The sequence below is a fragment of the Pipistrellus kuhlii genome, unplaced genomic scaffold, assembly GCF_014108245.1.
Source record: "Pipistrellus kuhlii isolate mPipKuh1 unplaced genomic scaffold, mPipKuh1.p scaffold_m20_p_11, whole genome shotgun sequence".
In the NCBI taxonomy this organism is placed as follows: domain Eukaryota; kingdom Metazoa; phylum Chordata; class Mammalia; order Chiroptera; family Vespertilionidae; genus Pipistrellus; species Pipistrellus kuhlii.
The window spans coordinates 51680068-51699240 of NW_023425416.1; the positions used below are offsets into that span (position 1 = coordinate 51680068).

The 19173-nt window shown below is 68.6% G+C and overlaps 3 protein-coding genes across 4 annotated transcripts in view; 1 reads left to right on the forward strand and 2 right to left on the reverse strand.

Moving 5' to 3' along the window:
* Positions 1-118: 118 nt before the first annotated feature.
* Positions 119-703, reverse strand: LOC118715659 (iron-sulfur cluster co-chaperone protein HscB-like). Its single transcript, XM_036432257.2, has one exon. The coding sequence runs from the start codon at positions 404-406 to the stop codon at positions 167-169; it is 240 nt and encodes a 79-aa protein (XP_036288150.1). The 5' UTR covers positions 407-703; the 3' UTR covers positions 119-166.
* Positions 704-3512: 2809 nt separating this feature from the next.
* Positions 3513-15154, forward strand: UBA7 (ubiquitin like modifier activating enzyme 7). The gene is given in 29 exon segments (XM_036432402.2): positions 3513-4073; positions 4715-4730; positions 4732-4851; positions 4854-4889; positions 4970-5107; positions 5832-5946; positions 6149-6217; positions 6294-6464; positions 6602-6699; positions 6798-6944; positions 7648-7836; positions 7938-8045; positions 8131-8167; positions 8170-8210; positions 8509-8562; positions 8564-8618; positions 8621-8664; positions 8738-8912; positions 9608-9810; positions 10096-10160; positions 10257-10443; positions 10514-10588; positions 10751-10922; positions 11576-11655; positions 11974-12066; positions 12261-12452; positions 13769-13861; positions 13941-14041; positions 14758-15154. Coding segments are annotated over 29 exon segments (3111 nt in total). The 5' UTR covers positions 3513-4017; the 3' UTR covers positions 14939-15154.
* A 136-nt stretch (positions 15155-15290) lies between these two features.
* Positions 15291-19173, reverse strand: part of INKA1 (inka box actin regulator 1) — a 29337-nt gene continuing 25454 nt past the window's right edge. Inside the window, exons 1-2 of one of the 2 annotated variants that reach the window (XM_036432256.2) lie at positions 16718-16931; positions 15291-16042 (exon numbers count right to left, since the gene is read on the reverse strand). In XM_036432256.2, the coding sequence (XP_036288149.1) occupies positions 15329-16042; positions 16718-16768 (765 nt within the window). In that variant the 5' untranslated portion in view covers positions 16769-16931 and the 3' untranslated portion in view covers positions 15291-15328. Of the gene's footprint in view, positions 16043-16717; positions 16932-19173 lie in introns of those variants that run through there. The other variant, XM_045579587.1, reaches the window with a different exon arrangement.

Here is a 19173-nt window from a genome sequence, read left to right on the forward strand (position 1 = left end):
AGTTTTAATGTTTTTCTCACATAGATCTTGTACATATTTTGTTAGATTTATACTGAAATATTTCTTTCCCCTCCTTTTTCTTGTGTCGAATAAAGGACTGTTTTTATTTTTTATTTTATTTTTTTAGAAATAAATAAGAACTTTATTTTAAAAAAATCAGCAACAATTAGAGGGGAACCATCTTTAACTTGATCTTTTCTTCTATATTTGAAAAGTATCTCATCTTTGTTAAAATTTCCTTGGCTTTTTCAAAATCATCTTGTTCAAAAGCTCTGCTCAAATTGTCAGTCAGTTCTTTCTGTTTAGCTCTGACAACAGATTCAAACTCGTTAATGGCAGCTTCACTTTCAGCTTCTGCGAGTTTTTCATTGATATCCATTATTTCCATGAGGAATTGATTGTCCATTTTATAATCTGTTCCTTCGGGAATCTCTATTCCATGGAGCTTTAGAAGGTACAGTCCCTGCTCAGCGGGGCCAGAAGGGTCTTGTAGGCGTCATTCACCAGGGTCGAAAGTCTGGGTGGACAAGACGCTGTAGTTGCTGGAACCGATGCTGGAGCTTTGCGGTATCCACATTGAAGGAACGTTTGCAGTCCATGAGGCTGAAGTGGTCTCTGGTGGGGTCAGTGGCTGCAGCGCCCGGCACTGGGGGCAGAAGAACCTGTCCTCCCGGATGGGGCCCCCGGGCCGCGGCAGTTCCAACACTGGGGGGAGCTGCTTCCTGCGAGCGACGGAGCATTGCAGCTCAGCGGTCCCCTTCCCTAAAGGACTGTTTTTAATCAGTCGCTCACTGCCGATACATGGGGAAGCAGTGGACTGCTGTGGCTGGCGATGGTGCACCGTTTGTTGTTGTGCTTCTCCAAGTTCCTGTGAGGTCTCCTCTCCCGTAACTCACGTGCTCGGCCATGTCTCATGGCGGCCGGGACGTTGAGTGGTCTGCTATGGTAACTGGAAATGGAATTCTCCCTCCCCCCAGGACTGCTAGGCTTTGCTTCTTGAGGGCCGAAGCTGTGCACTTGTGACTTTTTCAAACTGTTTTTGCAAAACATATGTTCCTTGTGGTGGTCACTGGGGTTTGTGCCCCACTCTCTCCGCTGTCAGCCAACGACCTGCCAAAACTGGCCACAGAGGCAGGCGCGGGGCCTGCACTGTCTCTTCCCATCAGGGGCTGTGGTGCCCGGGCTGTGCCCAGGCTGGGGGCTGGGGGCAAAGCTGCAGTGATCGTTCCTGCTCGCGTCCCTGTGCCCTGTGAGGGGCACGCCTCAGGGTCTGAGTCTGGGTAAGCGTCCTGCTTTAGAAAGTCATGCCAAACAGTTTTCCAGCCCAGCCGGTGTGCTCAGTGGTTGAGCATTGACCTATGAATCCGGAAGTCCTGGTTCAATTTCCGGTCAAGGCACATGCCCAGGTTGTGGGCTTAATCTCTGGTCGGGGCACATATAAGAACCAATCAATGAATACATAAATAGGTGGAACAACAAATCCATGTTTCTGTCTCTCTCAATAACTTTATTTTTTTTAATGTTCATTGAATAAAAACATGCACACATACACAAAATCACCTACCACTTTATATTCACTAGGATGGGTGTACTTTTTAAAAAATATATTTTTATTGATTTCAGAGAGAGGAAGGGAGAGGGAGAGAGATTAAAATATCAGTGATGAGAATCATTGATCAGCTGCCTCCTGCACGCCCGCCTCCAGGGATTGAGTCCGAAACTCGGGCCTGTGCCCTTGGCCTGAATCAAACCCGGGACCCTTCAGTCCACAGAGCAGATGCTCTATCCACTGAGCCAAACTGCTAGGGCAGGATGGGTATAATTAGAGAGAGAGAGAGAGAGAGAGAGAGAGAGAGAGAGAGAGAGAGAGAGAGAGAGAGAGAGAAACCGATATTGGCCACAATGTTGATAATAGGATTTTTGTACACTGCTGGTAGAAAATATTTTGTTGGTCCCTCAAAAAACTAAACACAGAATTACCATATGACCCAGCAATTTTATTCCTAAGTATGTACCCCAAAGAATTGAAAACAAGGCCTTAATTACATGTTCAAGCATGAATACAGCAGCATTCACTATTCATAACACCCAAAAGGTGGAGCCACTCCAAAGGCCATCAGCAGGTGACTGGATAAGCAAGTGTGACATACGCATACAGTGGAACATCACTCAGCCACCGAAAGTGAAATACTGATGCACGCTACAATGTGAATGGACCTCAAAAACATGCTAAGGGGGGGAAAGTGCACATTTTCTATGGTTCCTTTTTTAAAAATATATTTTTATTGATTCATAGAGGAAGGGAGGGGGAGAAAAAGACAGAAACATACATGGTGAGAGAGAATCATCGATTGGCTGCCTCCCCCGAGCCCCACACTGTGTGCCCTTGGCCAGCTTGGAACCTAGAACCCTTCAGTCTGCAGGCTGGTGCTCCATCCACGGAGCCAAATCGGCTAGGGCTATGATTCCTTTTTCTAATCGTCACCCAGGATTTGTTTTTATTGGTCTTAGAGAAAGGAGGGGGGAGAGAGAAGCTTCCATCCATCACCTCTGTACACGCCTTGACCAGATCCGAACTTGCAACTTAGGAACGGGTCCTGACTGGGAATCGGACCCGTACGTTTTGGGCCGCAGGACGACGTGTCAGCCAGCCGAGCCGCCTGACCGGCTGTGTGGTCCCTTCTTGGACATCCTCACCCAGGGACACTTTCCCATTGGTTTTCAGAGAGAGTGGAAGGGAGGCAGTGAGATGGAGGAAAAAAAACATCCATGTCAGAGGGATGGAGCCTGCAACCCAGGCTCTGGACCAAAATCGAACCTGGGACCCTCCGGTCTGTGGGCCGACGCTCTATCCACTGAGCTAAACCAGCTAGGGCTGTCTGATTCCTTTTATATGAAATACGCAGAATAGGCATATCTCCAGAGACAGGAAGAATGTGCGTTGTGAGGGGCTGGATGGGCAGTGAGGGTGGGGTGAGCTCCAAGGGGGTGTAAAAAACGGACAGCCTGGTGCTGGCACAGCACAGAATACACTAACCTACTGGCCTGACCACTCTGGGTGGTGCTTTTCACGTTACGGGAATTTCACCTCAATTTTTCGGAAGGATGTATGGCCGCACGTGGCTTAGCTGTTGTGGGGTCCGTGGGGAGCTGTGGCCGCCCTCCAGAGCAGCCTTCGGCCTCAGGGACATCAGCGGCCCGAGCGCCAGTTCCCGTCCCTAAGACGGCGAACGGCCGGCCGGGGGAAGGTCACACAGGACCTTTCTCTACTGTTTTACAACGCACGCAGAGTCTATAATTATTTGAAAATAAAAGTTTGAAGGAGAAACAGGGACACATGATCACACCTGCCCCATGCCTCGCACTCACAGACCAGCCACCCCCGCGGAGCCCTGGGACTTGGCCTCGAGTGGCCGCCGAGGCCTGGCCCCTGCATCTGCTCTGGGCGGGCCGCGGTGGGCGGAGCGCCCTTCCTCTCGAAGGGGACGGCTCGGGGCCTCGCAGGCACCCCCAGAGGCCAGGCTCCACCCAGGGCTGGGACTGGGCTCCTGGGCTGCGCTGGCTCGGACCCCCGGCTCTCAGTCTCTGTCTGGGGCACAGCCAGCAGGCCGGCCAGTCCCCAGGACAGGAATTCCCATCAGCGTTCTGCGGGCAGGAGCCCGTTTGGGCAGGGGACCCGGGAGAGCACTGCGTCCGGCCCCACGGGTCCGCCCACGGCTGTGCTTCCTGCTCTGGGGCCAGTGTCCCGCCCACCCTGCCCGTTGCCCAGGGCTGTGCCCAGGGCCGCAAGGCTTATCTCTGCACCAGGAACCAGCTCCGCCTACAGTTCCACTTTCATTTTCGCTTTCCCGGTGAGGACAGAGGGGCCGGGAAGCGGTGCCCAGCAGGTTCTGGCGCTGCCCAGCCTCAGCGCCTGCTGCACGGAGTCTATAATTACTTCAAAAGTAGCGGGCCCCGCTGGGCACAGGCCTCTCCTGGCAGCTGTGGCCGGGGCGGCTGCTGTCGGCTGACCTCAGGATGGGTGTCCCCGACACCTCCAAGCCCCTGGATGAGGAGCGATACTCCCGGCAGCTGTGAGGCCTGGGGTGGGGAGGAGGGGGGGTGGGGAGGAGGGGGGTGAGGAGGATGAGGGGGGGAGGATGAGGGCGGGGAGGAGAGGGTGGGGAGGAGGGGGTGGGGAGAGGGTGGGGGAGGAGAGGGGTGGGAAGGAGGGGGGTGGAGAGGAGGGGGGTGGGAGGAGGGGGGGGGGTGGGGAGGGTGGGGGAGGAGGAGTGTGGGTAAGGAGGGGGTGGGGAGGAGGGTGGGGAGGAGAGGCGTGGGGAGGAGGGGGTGGGGAGGGGAGGAGGAGGGTAGGGAGGGGGAGGAGGAGAGAGGCAGGTGGGGGAGTCGCTGAGGGTACTGGGAGGGGGTGGGGGTGTGGGGAGTAGGGCGGCTGGGGCAGGCCGAGCAGGGAGGGGGAAGGATGGGGGGGGTGAGGCGGGGGGGGAGGAGAGGTGGTGCGGGGCAGGGGCGGCGGGGAAGGAGGGCGGTGGGGCTAGGTGCGCGGACGGCGAGGTGCGTCGGGAGCGAACACAGACCTAGAGGTTGGTTACTGAGGATTTGATGTCTTCTGTTTTTCTGCGTTCGCTTTCTGGACAGCTCTGAGTTTCCCTCTGCCTTCTGCTCTACACGCTCCGCCAACTCGCGCCCCTTCTTCCCTCCCGTACCACACGAGTCACGTTCTGGGCTTGCGGGGCCATGCAGAGCCTCCAGGAGTGGCCGGGCCCTGCTGTCCGCTCCTGCAGGTCCTGGTGCGCCGAGGTGGCCCAGAACCTGGTCCTGTTGGGCGTGGCCGCCCTCACACCTGCCGACCCCCGCAGCCCACCTGCTGGGCGGACCTGGCGGCCCAGGTGGGGCCGGGGAGCACTCCCAGACCAGGCCGGTGCGGGCCGGGGGGGTCTTACCTAGCTCAGGCCCCGGTTCTCTCCAGTATCTTCATCTCGACGCAGGACTTGGGACAGGGGAAGGGCGGAGGACATCGTCGGATCGAGTGGCCAAGCTCAACGGGGCGGTCCAAGTCTGCGCGCACACGGGCGGCCTCACCGAGCAGCTGGTGCGGGACTTCCAGGTGCGCCCCCGCCCCCCACGCCCCCCACCCACGCCAGGCCCCCCTCCCCTCCCCCCCACCGACCCCGCCCTAAGACGACCAGACCCGCCGCCAGGCCCGACCCCGCCCCCCTGCCCCCCCCCGCCGCCAGGCCGCCCGCCCTCCGCCCCGCCCCCCGCCCCCCCCCGCCCCGCCCCCCCCCCGGCCAGGCCGCCCTCCCTCCGCCCCCCCCGCCCACCACCCCACCGGCCGCCCCGCCCCCCCGCCCACCCGCCCGGCCCCCCCCCGCCGCCAGGCCGCCCGACCGCCCCCCGACCCCCCCCCCCCGCCGCCAGGCCGCCCCGCCCCCCCGCCGCCAGCCCGCCCCGCCACCCCCCGCACCCCCCCCCTCCCCCCCGCCCCCCCCGGCCCCCCCCCCCCCCCCCCACGCCGCCAGGCAGCCCAGCACCCCCCGCAGCCAGGCCGCCCGCCCTCCGCCCCTCCCCCCCGCCCCCCCCGGCCCCTCACCACCCCCCCCCACGCAGCCAGCCGCCCCGCCCCCCCCGTCGCCAGGCCGCCCCGTCCCCCCCCCCCCCCCCGCCCCCCCGCCCCCCCCCCCCCCCCCGCCCCCCCGCCCCCCCCGCCCCCCCCCCCCCCCCCCCCCCGCCCCCCCCCCCCCCGCCCCCCCCCCCCCCCGCCCCCCCCCCCCCGCCCCCCCCCCCGCCAGGCCGCCCCCCCCCCCGCACCGCTCACCCGAGAGCCGCAGGTGGTGGTGCTGAGGCCCTCGGAACTGGAGGAGCAGCTGGCGGGTGGGCAGCTGGTGACAACAAGCACCGGGTCCCGCTTCCTGGTGGCCGACACCCGGGGCCTGGTGGGGTGAAGTGGGCTGCCCCGCCCGGCCGGCCCGGGGCACCGATTCCGGTGTCCAAGGCCCACCATCCGTGTCCCCCCACCGCCTCCGGCCGCTCCCAGCACCCTCTCCTGTGCTGGACCCCTGGGGTCCCCGCCTTCGCCAACCGGCGTGGTGGCCGGCCATGGCTCAGTCCCGTGACCCCCGTGAACTCTGCCGCCCCCCGCAGGCAGTTGTCTCCTACTGCGACTTCGGTGAGGACTTCACGGTTCTGGACCGAACGAGGAGCCCACTGACCGCTGGCCCGTCCAGCAACATCTCCCAGATGGGTGCGCTGGGCGCGGTGGTGCGGTGGGGGGTGCTGGCCGGCCCGCGGAGCGCAGGCCCCGGCCTCTGAGCCGCCCGCCCCCCAGGGCTCCCCGGGCGTCCTCACGCTGAGGACCGCAGCCGAGGCCGGCTACTTCCGCGAGGTGGACGCCGTCACCTTCTCCGGGATCGAGGGCATGAGCGAGCTCAACGGCTGTGCTCCCCAGCCCGTCCGCCTGCGGGGTAAGCCGCCAGCCCCAGGCCCGGCTCAGCGCCCGCCCCCGCGCCGCCCCGGGGCCTCCAGGGCACGGTGCACGATGGGACGGGGTGGGGAGGACTCGGGTCAGAGGGCAGCTCGAAGGATGGCTCCCCCTCCCCAGAGGACGGGACCCTGGAGATCGGGGACACTGCGGCCTTCTCCGCGTACGTCCGCGGCGGTGCTGTCACCGGGGTCCCGAGGCCCGCGACCGTGAGCCACGTGCGTGCGGGCGGCTGAGGCGGGAGCTTGGGAGGCCCCAGGCCCCCCCCCCCCCCCCCCCAGGTTCCGGGCCTGACCCTGGGCCCCATGCCCCGCAGGCGCCCCTGGACGCAGCCCTGCTGCAGCCCCGAGTGGTGGCCCAGGGTCCGCAGGAGGCTCGCCGCGCCCGCTGCCTGCACCAGGCCTTCCGCGCGCTGCACGGCTTCCAGCAGCTCCGAGCCCGCCGGCCCCGGCCCTGGGACCCGGTCAGTGGCCCCTGGTGCCCCCCCAGCCTCCGTCCCATCCCCCGCACCCACGCTTCCATCCCAGGAGAGTGTGGCTCAGCGGCTGGTCACGCACGGTCCGATTCCCCGTCAGCATGCAGGCCCGGGTTGCGGGCTTGATCCCCAGTGGGGTATGCAGGAGGCAGCTGGTCCATGATTCTCATCATTGATGTTTCTCTCTTCTCTCTCTTCCTCTCTGAAACCAGTAAATACATATATATAATTCCAAATATATTTTTATTCATTTCGGAGAGGAAGGGAGAGGGAGCCAGAGATAGAAACGTCAGTGATGGTAGAGAGTCATTGTTTGGCTGCCTCCTGCACGCCCCCTGGAGGGGACACGTGCCCTTGACCGAGGATCAAGCCTGCAGCCTGGGCCTGTGCCCTTGACCGGAATTAAACCCAGGACCCTCAGTCCACAGGGTGACATTCTAACCACCGGGCAAAGCCAGCTAGGGCAAAATATATATATATATTTAAAATAAATGAACAGTAAATAATAAAGCCGAGCCTGGGTCCCGCTCCCTCTGCTCAGGGTCCTCTCCGGAGGCTGCCAGCCTGGCCCCGGCCTGTCTGCCCTCCCCCTCGGGCTCGGCTTCCTGCTGGGGAAAGGGTGGTGGCTGCCTGCGGGGCTGAGTGGGAGTGGGGCTCAGGTCAGGCTGCTGAGCACAGAAGCTGCCCTCAGGCGGACGCGGAGGAGGTGGTGCGCCTGGCCCGGGCGCTGGAGCCCCTGCGGGGTGCGGAGGGCGCCGGGGAGCCGCTGGACGAGCCGCTGGACGAGGCGCTGGTGCGGACGGTCGCCCTGAGCAGTGCAGGGGTCCTGAGCCCCATGGCAGCCGTGCTGGGCGCCGTGGCCGCCCAGGAGGTGCTGAAGGTGGGTGCGGCCGGGCAGGGGGAGCTGGAGGGAGCAGAGGTCACGGGGGTGGCAGAGGCCCCGGAGGTTCCCGCCTGGGTGCAGCCCGCCCCCCCCCCCAGGCGCTCTCCGGGAAGTTCCTGCCCCTGGACCAGTGGCTGTACTTCGAGGCCCTCGACTGCCTCCCGGAAGAGGGGGCGCTGCTTCCCGACCCCGAGGCCTGCGCCCCGGTGAGTGGGGCCCGGGTCCTGAGCCGGGAGCCGTGGGAAGCGGCCGAGCACAGCCGCAGCGGCGCTGACTGGCCGTGTCCCCCAGAGAGGCGGCCGCTACGACGGGCAGATCGCCGTGCTCGGGGCGGCTTCCAGGAGCAGCTGAGCCGCCAGCGCTACCTCCTGGTGAGCGACGGCGCGGGGCGCGGGGGCGGGGCGCGGGGGCGGGGGTGCGGGTGTGGGTGCGGGTGCGGGGCGCGCTGGGGGCGGGTGCGGGTGCGGGGCCGCGCGGGTGCAGGGGGCGTGTGCGGGTGCGGGTGCGGGTGGGGTGCGGGTGCGGTGCGGGGCGCGCGGGGGGCGGGTGCGGGTGCGGGGCGCGCGGGGTGCAGGGCGCGAGGGTGCGGGTGCGGGTGCGGGTGCGGGGCGCACGGGGCGGGTGCGGGGCGCGGGGCGGGGCCGGCCGGCTAAGCCCTCCTGCCGGCAGGTGGGCGCCGGTGCCATCGGCTGCGAGCTGCTCAAGGGCTTCGCCCTCGTGGGCCCTGGGGGCCGGGGGCAGCGGCGGCGTCACCGTGGCCGACATGGACCACGTGCAGCGCTCAACCTCAGCCGGCAGCTCCTCTTCGGGGCCCAGGACGTGGAGGTGAGCGCCGCCCGCCCGCCCCCGTCTCCAGCGCCCGGCGCCACCCCCAGCGTCCCCTGCTTTCTCCCCAGAGGCCCAGGCAGAGGCCGCAGCCGAGAGGACGCCAGCCGCCCTGAACCCAGACCTGCAGGTGACCCCGCTCCCCCGGCCAGTGGACCCCACGACGGAGCCCTCCTGTGGAGACCGCTTCTTCTCCGGGCCTAGCCGGCGTGGCGGCCCGACCTGGACAGCTTCCTCCCCTCCCCCCCGTGAGCGCCGGCCTGGGGACTCCGCCGCCATCCCCCGGCCACCGCTCCGCCCCGCCCTCGTCCCTGACCCCCCACCCTCCACCTCCGCCCCGCCCCCTCCCCTCACCCCCCCCTCCTGACCCCCCCTCCGCCCCGCCCCTTCCCCTGTCCCCCCACACCCTCCAGCCCCGGCCCCGCCCCTTCCCCTGACCCCTCCCCTTGACCCCCTCCCCGGCCCCCGCCCCTTTCCCCCTGACCACCCCTCCCCTGTACCCCTCCCCGCCCAGCCCCTTCCCCTGACGACCCCCCCTCCTGACCCCCCTCCGCCCGCCCCCGCCCCTTCCCTGTCCCCCCTCCCCTGACCCCCTCCGCCCCGCCCTCCCTTCCCCTGACCCCCCCACCCCCCACTCCGCCCCGCCCCTTCCCCTGTTCCCCCCTCCCCCTGACCCACCTCCGCCCCCGCCCCTTCCCCCTGACCCCCCCACCCCCCACCTTCGCCCCCGCACCCCGCACTTCCCCTGACCCCCCTCCCCTGCCCCCCCCCTCCCGCCCCGCCCCTTCCCCGACCCCCCCCACCCCCCACCTCCGCCCCCCCCGCCCTTCCCCTGACCCCCCTCCCCTTGCCCCCCCCTCCGCCCCCGCCCCTTCCCCTGACACCCCCACCCCCCCACCTCCGCCCCCGCCCCTTCCCCTGACCCCCCGCCCCGCTCCCCCAGGCCGCTACGTGGCTGCCCGCTGCGCCCACTACCTGAAGCCGCTGCTGGAGGCGGGCACGCAGGGTGCCCGGGGCAGTGCCTCGGTGTTTGTGCCCCACGTGACCGAAGGCTACCCGCCCGCGGCCTCCGAGGGCCCCGGGGACGCCCCCCACCCGGTCTGCACCCTGAGGCACTTCCCCAGCACAACGGGGCACACCCTGCAGGTGGGAGCCCCGGACCCCGTCCGTCCCTGCTCAGTCCTCAGCGGCAGGCTGACCCCCGGACCCCCTGACCCCTGACCCCTGACCCCCCCCGCAGACCCCCTGACCCCCCCCGCAGACCCCCCTGACCCCTGACCCCCCCTGCAGACCCCCTGACCCCCTGACCCCCCCCGCAGACCCCCTGACCCCTGACCCCCCCCGCAGACCCCCTGACCCCTGACCCCCCCCCCCGCAGACCCCCTGACCCCCCCCCCCCCGCAGACCCCCTGACCCCCCCCCCCCCCGCAGTGGGCCCGGGACGAGTTCGAGGGCCTCTTCTGCCGGGCCGCCCAGACCATCAACGGCCGCCAGCGGTGAGGCCCCCGCAGGCAGGCGGCGTCCAGGGGCCCCTCCGGCCTCGGGCTCCGCCTCAGACCCCCCCCCCCTCCGCCCCCCCCGCCTCTCCGCAGGGCCCCGGCCTCGCCGGCAGGCCCCGGCCCCACGGGGACAGGGGAGCCGGCCCTGGCGAGGACGGTGGGCGTCCTGGACCGGCGGCCGCAGAGCTGGCGGGACTGCGTGGCCTGGGCCCGCGGCCACTGGCAGCTGAGCTTCGGGCACGGCGTGGCGCGGCTGCTCGGGCGCCACCCCCCGGGCGAGGTGGGTGCGGGGCCCGGGGCCCGGGGCGGCGGGCGCAGAGGGACCGAGCCCAGCAGCACCCTCTCCTCAGGTGCTCCCGGACGGAACGCGCTTCTGGTCGGGACCCAGACTCTGTCCTCGGCCCCTGGAGTTTGATGCCAGCCAAGTGAGTGGGGCCCGGGAGCCCCGAGGGCACAGGGCCCCTGCACCCCGGACGGGTGCTGGCACACCGCGAGGGGCCCCGTGGCGCCCCGGGCCGGCAGGGGCAGCATCGGACGCCGGGGCGGGGACCACACCGCACCCACGCCGCTGGCTCTCCGCCCACCAGGACACCCACCTCCTGTACGTGCTGGCGGCCGCCAACCTGTGCGCGCGGATGCACGGGCTGCCCGGCTCCCGGGACCTGCCCAAGCTCCGGGACCTGCTGGAGCTGCTACCGCCGCCCGACCCCCGGCGCCTGGACGCCGTCCTGTCCGGCAGCCTGGCTTCCCCCGAGCTGGGTGAGGCCGCCCCGCCCAGGCTCTGCACTGCCTCCTCGGAGGAAAGCGGGGCCCTGGGGCCCTGCAGCAGCCCCCGCCACTCAGCCCCTCCCTGACCCCACCCCCCTGGCACCTTTGGTTTTGTTTAGGAAGGGAGAGGGAGAGAGAGAAACCTCGATGATGAGAGAGAAGTGATTGGCTGCCTCCTGCACATGCCCTGACCCGGAATCGAACCCTCAACCACTGAGCCACGCCGGCCGGGCCACTTGGCAGGTTTTTAAGCAAAAAAAGCACAAACCACTAGGCTCTGAGGAGCTCTTATCTATGGCCCCAGGTTAGGACAGGGTCATGTAGCACACACATGCATGCAGACACACACACACAGAGACACACATACACACAGGTATACAGACACACACACACAGACACACACACAGACACACACACACAGACACATATACACAGACACACACACAGACACACATACACACACAGACACACTGACATACAGACACACACAAACACACACTCACACACAGAGAGACAGAGACAGACACACACACATGCACACATGGTGGAGAGGAGACAGCAGCGTCAGTGTGGGGGGACCAGGAAGGGGCCCGGCTCGGGCAGTGAGGGACAGGCCGGCCGGACTGTCCGATCCTCCCCCCCAGGCCCTGGGCAGGACTGGCTGCGCGAAGCCCTGCAGGACTGGAGCCGAGGCCCCCCGCTGGAGCCGCTGCGGTTTGAGAAGGTGGGAGCGCGGTGACCTCTGCCTCTCCCCTCGAGGCTGGCTGGGCGGCGGGAGGCAGGCCGAGCCTCTGGGGGGACCAGCGCCGCTCCCCTTCCCTCCTCTGCTGGGCAGGGAGAGGGGACGCCGGGCGGAGCTGAGGGGAGAGGGGACGCCGGGCGGAGCTGAGGGGAGAGGGGACGCCGGGCGGAGCTGAGGGGAGAGGGGACGCCGGGCGGAGCTGAGCGGGGAGGGGATGCCCCGGACAGCTGTGGGGGGATCGGGCCCCGCACTCGGTGGGGGCACGGGAGGTGCTCACGCTCCTGTGACCTGAACCCCCAGGACGACGACAGCAACTTCCACGTGGACTTCGTGACGGCGGCGGCCAGCCTGCGGGCCCAGAACTACGGGATCCCGGCCGCCACCCGCTCCCAGGTACCTGCTGCCGGCCCGCGGGGAGGAGGGGCCCAACCCCGGCCACACCGAGGCCACACCCCGGCCGCACCTCGGCCACACCGCGGCCACACCGAGGGCCCACACCGCAGCCACACCCTGGCTGCACCGAGGGCCCACACCCCGGCCACACCCCATCCACACCCCAGCCACACCCCGTCTCCTGTCCTTGGCAGAGCAAGCGGATCGTGGGCCAGATCATCCCGGCCATCGCCACCACCACCGCGGCCGTGGCCGGCCTGCTGGGCCTGGAGCTCTTCAAGCTGGTGGGCGGCCCCCGGCCCCGCAGCGCCTTCCGCCACAGCTACCTGCTCCTGGCCTGGAACTGCTACAGCCGCTCCGTGCCCCGCGCCCCCGCCGTCCACACGGTGCGCTGACACCCGCCCTGACACCACCCCCTCCAGCCCGGCTCCCGCGCCCACAGCCCACTCTGGCCGCTGGCTGCACCGAGACCGAGACCCGAGCCTTCCTCCCCCACAGCCCCTTCCTGCTGCAGGCCGCCAGCCTGCGGCCTGTCAGACACAGGAAGTAGCCGTCAGCCACCCGCTCCGCTGCTCCACGGCCTGGGTCTGGGGGAGCGGCAGCTTTAACTCATTAGTGAGCCAGACAGGCCAGCCCCCTCCCCCAGGAGTGCGCTGGGGGAGGGGGGGGGCCCAAGCAGAGCTGATGGCCGCCTCCCTCCCTCAGTGGCCTCAGCCTGCACGGCGTGGGGTCTGCCCTCCCCATCCACACCGAGGTGCAGGGCACCCAGCTCCTGGCGTCCCGGGGGGCGGGGGGGCACGCAGCCCAGGATGTGTGTCCGGGCACAGGCTGCTGCCCTGGGCTGGGTGGCACGGAGGGAGCGCGCCTGCACATCTGTGTGCCAGATGGGAGGCAGGCTCTCCTTCAGCGTGGCTCTCAGGCGTGCCCCTGCGCATGTCCCCGGGGAGCAGGGCTGTGAGGGGCCCTGGCCGTGCCCCGCGCTGCCGCCGGCCTCTCCCGGGGCACAGGAGGGCTGAGAGTGCCCTCACCAGGGGAGAGGCAGAGGTCAGGGGCTGGCGTGGGTCCCCCAGGGCACGGCACACAGAGGGCTTTGTGAGGGCCAGGAGCACACAGGCTGCCTTTGTCCGGGGCGGGGGTGGGGATAGGACCCCATCTCACCCGGTCTTGTCGCAGCCTGACCCCACTCTCTGCCCTGGGGGGCTGGCAGGCTCTCATGTCCGGTCCCTGGCGGCCTGCCACCCTCTGCCCCTCCGCTCTGAGCACTGGACCCCGGACTCCTGAAACGGGGGAGGAGGGGCAGGGAGAGGCGGCCTCGGGGGCTGTCCCAGCAGACACGCTGCCCTCGCCCCTGTGCCCAGGAGCAGCCGAGGCCCCGCAAAGCAGGACGAGGCGGGACAGGCTGCACCCCTGTCCCAGCCCCCAGGCTGCGTCTGAGGAGCCTCCCGCCAGGGCCGGCTCCCGCTTCCTCAGGAAGCATCGCCCTCCGCTCCGGCAGGCCGCCCTGATGGATGCTGGTTCCCCTGTGCGGGGGCCCCAGGCCCGTTTCCTGTGTGGCCGCTGCGGTGGCTGAGCCGCTGGGCCCTGAGCCCACTCCCACCCCCGCCCCGGCTGCCGCTTCCCACCGGCCAGCGCCCCCCCGGGGAGGCCTCCGCGGGGCGGGGGAGGGTGTTGGTGGAAGCTCCTCACTCCGTCCCCCCCCCAGTTCCACCGCCTGACCTGGACCTGCTGGGACCGCCTGACGGTGCCCGCTGGGCAGCCCGAGAGGACCCTGCAGTCGCTCCTGGCCCATCTCCAGGTGTGCCTGCCCTCCCTGCCCTTCCCCGCGCCCCCCACCCGCCCCGCCGCCCGCACCCAGCACCTGACCTCTCCCCCAGGAGCAGCACGGGTTGCGGGTGACCATGCTGCTGCTGGGCAGGGCCCTGCTCTACTCGGTGGGGTGGCCGCCTGAGAAGCAGGCCCAGCGCCTGGGCCTCAGGTGAGCCTGCCCGCTCCGCCCTGTCCCTGGAGGTTGGAGGTGGGGCTCCCCCTGTCCCTGGAGGCTGGAGGTGGGGCTCCCTCTGTGCCTGGAGGTTGGAGGTGGGGCTTCCTCTGTCCCTGGAGGCTGGAGGTGGGGGCTCCCCCTGTCCCTGGAGGCTGGAGGTGGGGCTCCCTCTGTGCCTGGAGGTTGGAGGTGGGGGCTCCCCTGTCCCTGGAGGCTGGAGGTGGGGCTCCCTCTGTGCCTGGAGGTTGGAGGTGGGGGCTCCCACTGTCCCTGGAGGCTGGAGGTGGGGGCTCCCCTGTCCCTGGAGGCTGGAGGTGGGGCTCCCTCTGTGCCTGGAGGCTGGAGGTGGGGCTCAGGCCTCTCCTCTGGCCCCATCTGGCCCCTCACACCTACTTGATGCTTCCTCCGCCAAATGGAGCGGGCAAACGGGCTGGGGGTGGGGCGAGGCCGAGCGGCCGAGGGGCCTCCGGAGCTGCCTGCTCCGGCCACACACCCGGCTCCTCGCCCTCCTTGCCCGGCGCCCCCTCCGGAGCCCACTCCCCAGGGACTGCATTTCCTGCCTCCCGCGGCCCCGCCAGCCGCTCCGAAAATAGCTGCAGATGTTTCCTGTCTTGAGCCGCTGCCGCTCCTGGCCGGCTCCTCCTGGCCCCGGTCCACGGTCCCTCTGCTGCCGCTGCTCAGCGCCCCAACCCCCCATCTCTCCCCCCCAGGGTGACGGAGCTGGCCCAGCAGGTGACCAGACGGCAGGTGCCCCAGCCCGGGCAGCGGGTGCTGGCCCTGGAGCTCAGCTGTGAGGGCGAGGAGGACGACACGGTGTTCCCGCCCCTGCACTACGAGCTGGCGCCGGGCAGCAGCTGCCCCACGCCCCCGGGCTCTGCGGGCCCACAGTAGACGCTCAGTAACAGCCCGGGCCCACAGGGGGCGCTCAGTAACAGCCTGGGCCCACAGGGGGCGCTCAGTAACAGACCCCGGGCCCACAGGGGGCGCTCAGTAACAGACCCCGGGCCCACAGGGGGCGCTCAGTAACAGCCCGGGCCCACAGGGGGCGCTCAGTAACAGCCCGGGCCCACAGGGGGCGCTCAATAAACGCTGCTGCATTACGTCGCACACGCGGAGGCTGGGTGACGAGCTGGGCAGGGTGTGGCGGGCGCACAGGGGCCCTGGAGGGGGCGCTCTTTAGCTCGCCGGCCCGGGCTGTGCCTGCGGGCCGGGCCTGCTCCCAGAGACTGGGCTGTGGAGCCAGGACAGTCCGGGCGGTCTTTATTGCCGGGCGGCGGGCGGTCAGAGGTAGCTGACCATGTCGGTACAGACGAGGGGCCGGCGGCTGCGGCAGCTCATGAGGGCGGCGAAGCGGGAGGCGTCCGTGGGCAGCTCGGGCTCGGCGCGCGGGGGGCATGACAGGCGCTTCCCGGCCACGGCTGCCCGGCGGGCCCTGGCCAGCTGGCGCCGCAGCTGCTCCGAGAGGCCCAGCAGGAACTGGGGGGGCCGCGCGCGGGCACGGGGCGCCCCGGCGCGGTCCCCCTCGCCCGCGGCCTCGGGCAGCTCCATCCAGTTGTGCACCAGGTCGGCGAAGCAGTTGTCGCCCAGCACCAGCGGCTGCCGGCTCCGGCCTCGGCTCAGCAGGGCCGCCGTCCAGTCCTCGGCGTCCAGGCAGGCGTCCGGGGTGGACCTGGGCCGCGGCCGGTGGGCGGGGGGCGCCCGGGGCCCCGGGGCCCCGCCGGGCAGGGGGAGGCCGCTGGCGGAGAGGCGCTGGCGGTGGGGGCGCCACACGGGGGCCGCAGGGCGCTCCTCCTCTCGCCAGGTGCTGCCCGACACCTCGGAGAAGCCCGAGTCCCAGTCCACGGCGGGCTCCCGCGGGCCCTCCCCCGTCACCGCGCCCTCCTCCTCCTCCGAGTCCTCCGCAACGCAGGCCGAGTCCTCTTCCAGGGCGTCCGAGGCCCTGAGCCGGGGCTGGGCCCCCGGGCCGGGCATCGGGGCTGTGTCCCGGCCACACGGCTGTGGAGGAAGAGAGGGCAGAGGTCGGAGGGGCAGTGCTGGCCACCCCTCCCGGCCTGGCCAGGCCCATCCCAGAGCAGAGGGCCCGGGGCGGGCAGCAAGGCCTCCGGGAGCACAGGGCACACACGGGCGCTGGCACACGGGCTCCAGGCTCCCGGTGGCAGGCGGCAGGCTGCGGCACGCAGAGCTGGGCAAGTCAGCACCCGCCACCCACCGGGCAGGCGGGAGGCAGGGTTGCGGGGCAGGAATTGGGAAGTAGGTCCTGCTCGGGGCTGGGGGTTTGGGTGGAGCATCCGGTGCGTTTGAGGGATCCAGCCCCCCAAGCCCGCAGAGCACCAGCCAGACGGGTAGAGCGAGGAGGTGCAGGCAGACCTGGGAAGGGGCACCCACAGCAGCCCCAGCGCCTCTGGGTCCCTCAGTCCCCAGTTCGATCCCAAAGGAGCGTCTGTCCCGCCCCCGCCGCCCGCAGCACGGCCAGCTGGGCCGCTGTTACTTGATGCCCCGCGCAGCTCCCACCCGTCCGAAACCCGACGCGGGCCATCTGGGCCACCGGGCCGCTCCGCCCCGTCCCGCTTGGGACAGGCCCTCGGAGCGACCCCCCACCCGGCTGTCGGTCGGGCCGCCGGAGCCGCGCACCCCGCACGCGTTCCTGGGAGTCACCACATCGAGCCTCACCAGTTCCCCGCGGGGCTGGCCCAGGAAGCTGTCAAGCCGAGCGCTGTGCATCCCGCGCCGAAGCCCCCGCCGGGCCTGCCGGGTCCCCTGCGAACTCCAGCCGGAGCGGCCGGGGGCACGGGGGCCGCGGGCCGGGGCGCCCTCGCCTCTGCCCAGACCGCCGCTCCGCGCTCCCGCCGCCGCCGCCGGCGCTGCCCCAACATCTGGCGGCCTCGCCCCACCCCTGGCGCCGCAGCCAATGGACGGGGCGGGGCTGGCTGAGACCACGCCCCGTGGCGGGACGGCGGGTGAACACCACCCCTGGCGCCGCAGCCAATGGGCGGGGCGGGGCTGGCTGAGACCACGCCCGTGGGCGGGACGGCGGGTGAACACCACCCCTGGCGCCTCAGCCAATAGGCGGGGCGGGGCTGGGGAGGTCACGCCCCTGGGCGGGGCTGGCGGTGAGCGCCACGCCCACTGCGCTCTCGGCTCCGGCGCCGGGGAGGGCGGGCCGCTGGGCCGGGCGGGCCGGCCGGGACTCCCCGCCACCCGGGGCGGCTGAGCTCACCCCGGCTCGCTGCGAGGCCCAGAGCCAGTGGCTCCCCCGCGGCAGCCTCAGCTTCCCCATTTGTCCCAAGACGGAACTTGGGTTCCTCCTGCGGGGGCGCCCTCGTGCGGGCAGAGTGAGCCCGACCCCGGAACCCGCTCCCGGGCCGCGGGGACAATCCCTGGAAGTGATGGTGGAGCCCGGCCCCTGGAGGACTCAGCAGCCAGCAGGGGCCCTGGCGGCAGCACCGGGGAGGACCCTCTCCCAGGGCCGGCCCCGCCCCTCCTGCCTCGACCGGGCCCGGCTTGGCCTTGGCCGGGCCGCCCTCTGGTGGGGGAGCGCGGGGAACGGCGATTCCTGCGGCGACATCTGCATCCTCCCCCCTATCCTTTCCCCCCTTCCCCCTTCCCTTCCGTCCCCCGCTACAGACTGAGGGGTGCAGGGGTCAGGGCGGCACTTGCGGAGGCGGGGAACGGCAGCACCAGGGTTTCAGGCTGGGGTCAAGGATACCGTCCAACGGGAGACAGAGACCAGTCAGCAGCCAGGAAAAGTAGGCCGGAGAGGGGACGCAGAGGGTCTGAGGAGCCATGCAGGGAGAGGAAGAGGGCCTTCCAGGCGGAGGGCCGGCCAGGGAAAGGCCCCGGGGGACAGGAGTGGACAGGCCTTCACACCAAGGAGGCCCACGATGTGGATGGAGGCCGTGGCTGCGGAGGGCAGAGGTCAGCGGCCTCAGGGACCCATCGGAGTCTTTGTTCTTGGGGGGATGGGGTCCTTGGGCGCGTCTGAGAGCAGTGCCCTGGGCTGGCTCCTGTTGGGGATCCCCGCTGTAACCAGAGCGGAGGCGCCTGCCCTCATCCAGCATGGGCGGGAGGGCCTGGGGCTCAGCGGGGCTGATGAGAAAAAGGGGTTCATGTTGGGGTATGATTCAAAGCTAATATGAGCAGGGAAAGAGAGCCTCAAGCATGACTCCTGGGTGTCTGGCCTGCACGTCTGGTTGGGTGGGACTGTCATGAATCCATCCAGGAAAGACTGGAGAAGAGTGGGTTTGCCAGGAAAATCAAAGCACCGGCACCAATCCATCGAGGGGTGGGGCGGGTCAGCCCCAGGGGTGTGGCTCCGGAGCCTGGGAGGGAGGTCAGCACTGAAGCTTGGCTGGAGGCAGAGGGCGTGGATGGTGCTCAAGGCCAGGGCCCGGGATGTGACGGCAGATGGGAGCTCAGGAGTCAGGACTGCGCCCGGAGCACCCTGCTGGGTGGAGGCAGGAAGATGAAACAGAACAAATGGACAATTCTTTAAAATTTTTTTTTTATTTCAGAGAGAAAGAGAGAGAAACACCAATTATGAGAGAGAATCATCTGCCTCCTACACGCCCCACACTGGGAATGGAGTTTGTAACCCCAGGATATGCCCTGACTGGGAATCAAACCGGGACCTCCTGGTTCCAAGGTGGATGCTCAACCACTGAGCGACACAGACTGGGCCACATGGGCAATTCTTAAAGGTACAGCCCAGTAAATATTAAAACCTGTAGACACGTGTATATCTGTCACCCAGATCAGGATGAAAGACACCTCCCGCTCTGGGTACCCCCAAGACGCCGCTGTTTGACCTCTGTCACCAGGGCTTCCTTTGGTGACAGGTAAACAGCTTCTGGGGGATTGTGTTGATGGCTGGGCTCCGATTTTGTAGGCCAAGAACCTTCTTGGGGGGTGGCAGCTGGAGTTCAGACACCATGGTTAGCCCGTCGCGGGCCCCGTGTTCCTGGGCGCCCTCCTGCCCGTCTCCGAGGACTGCCTGACCCAGACTTCCTGAGCTGTTTCCGTGTCTTCTCCCCGCTCCCCACCTCCGGGTTGCGGTAACGAACGGAGGAAATCCAAGAGAACACGGGGTTTTACGGGCCCCTGGACGCCTGTCTGGAGTCTAGAGCTCC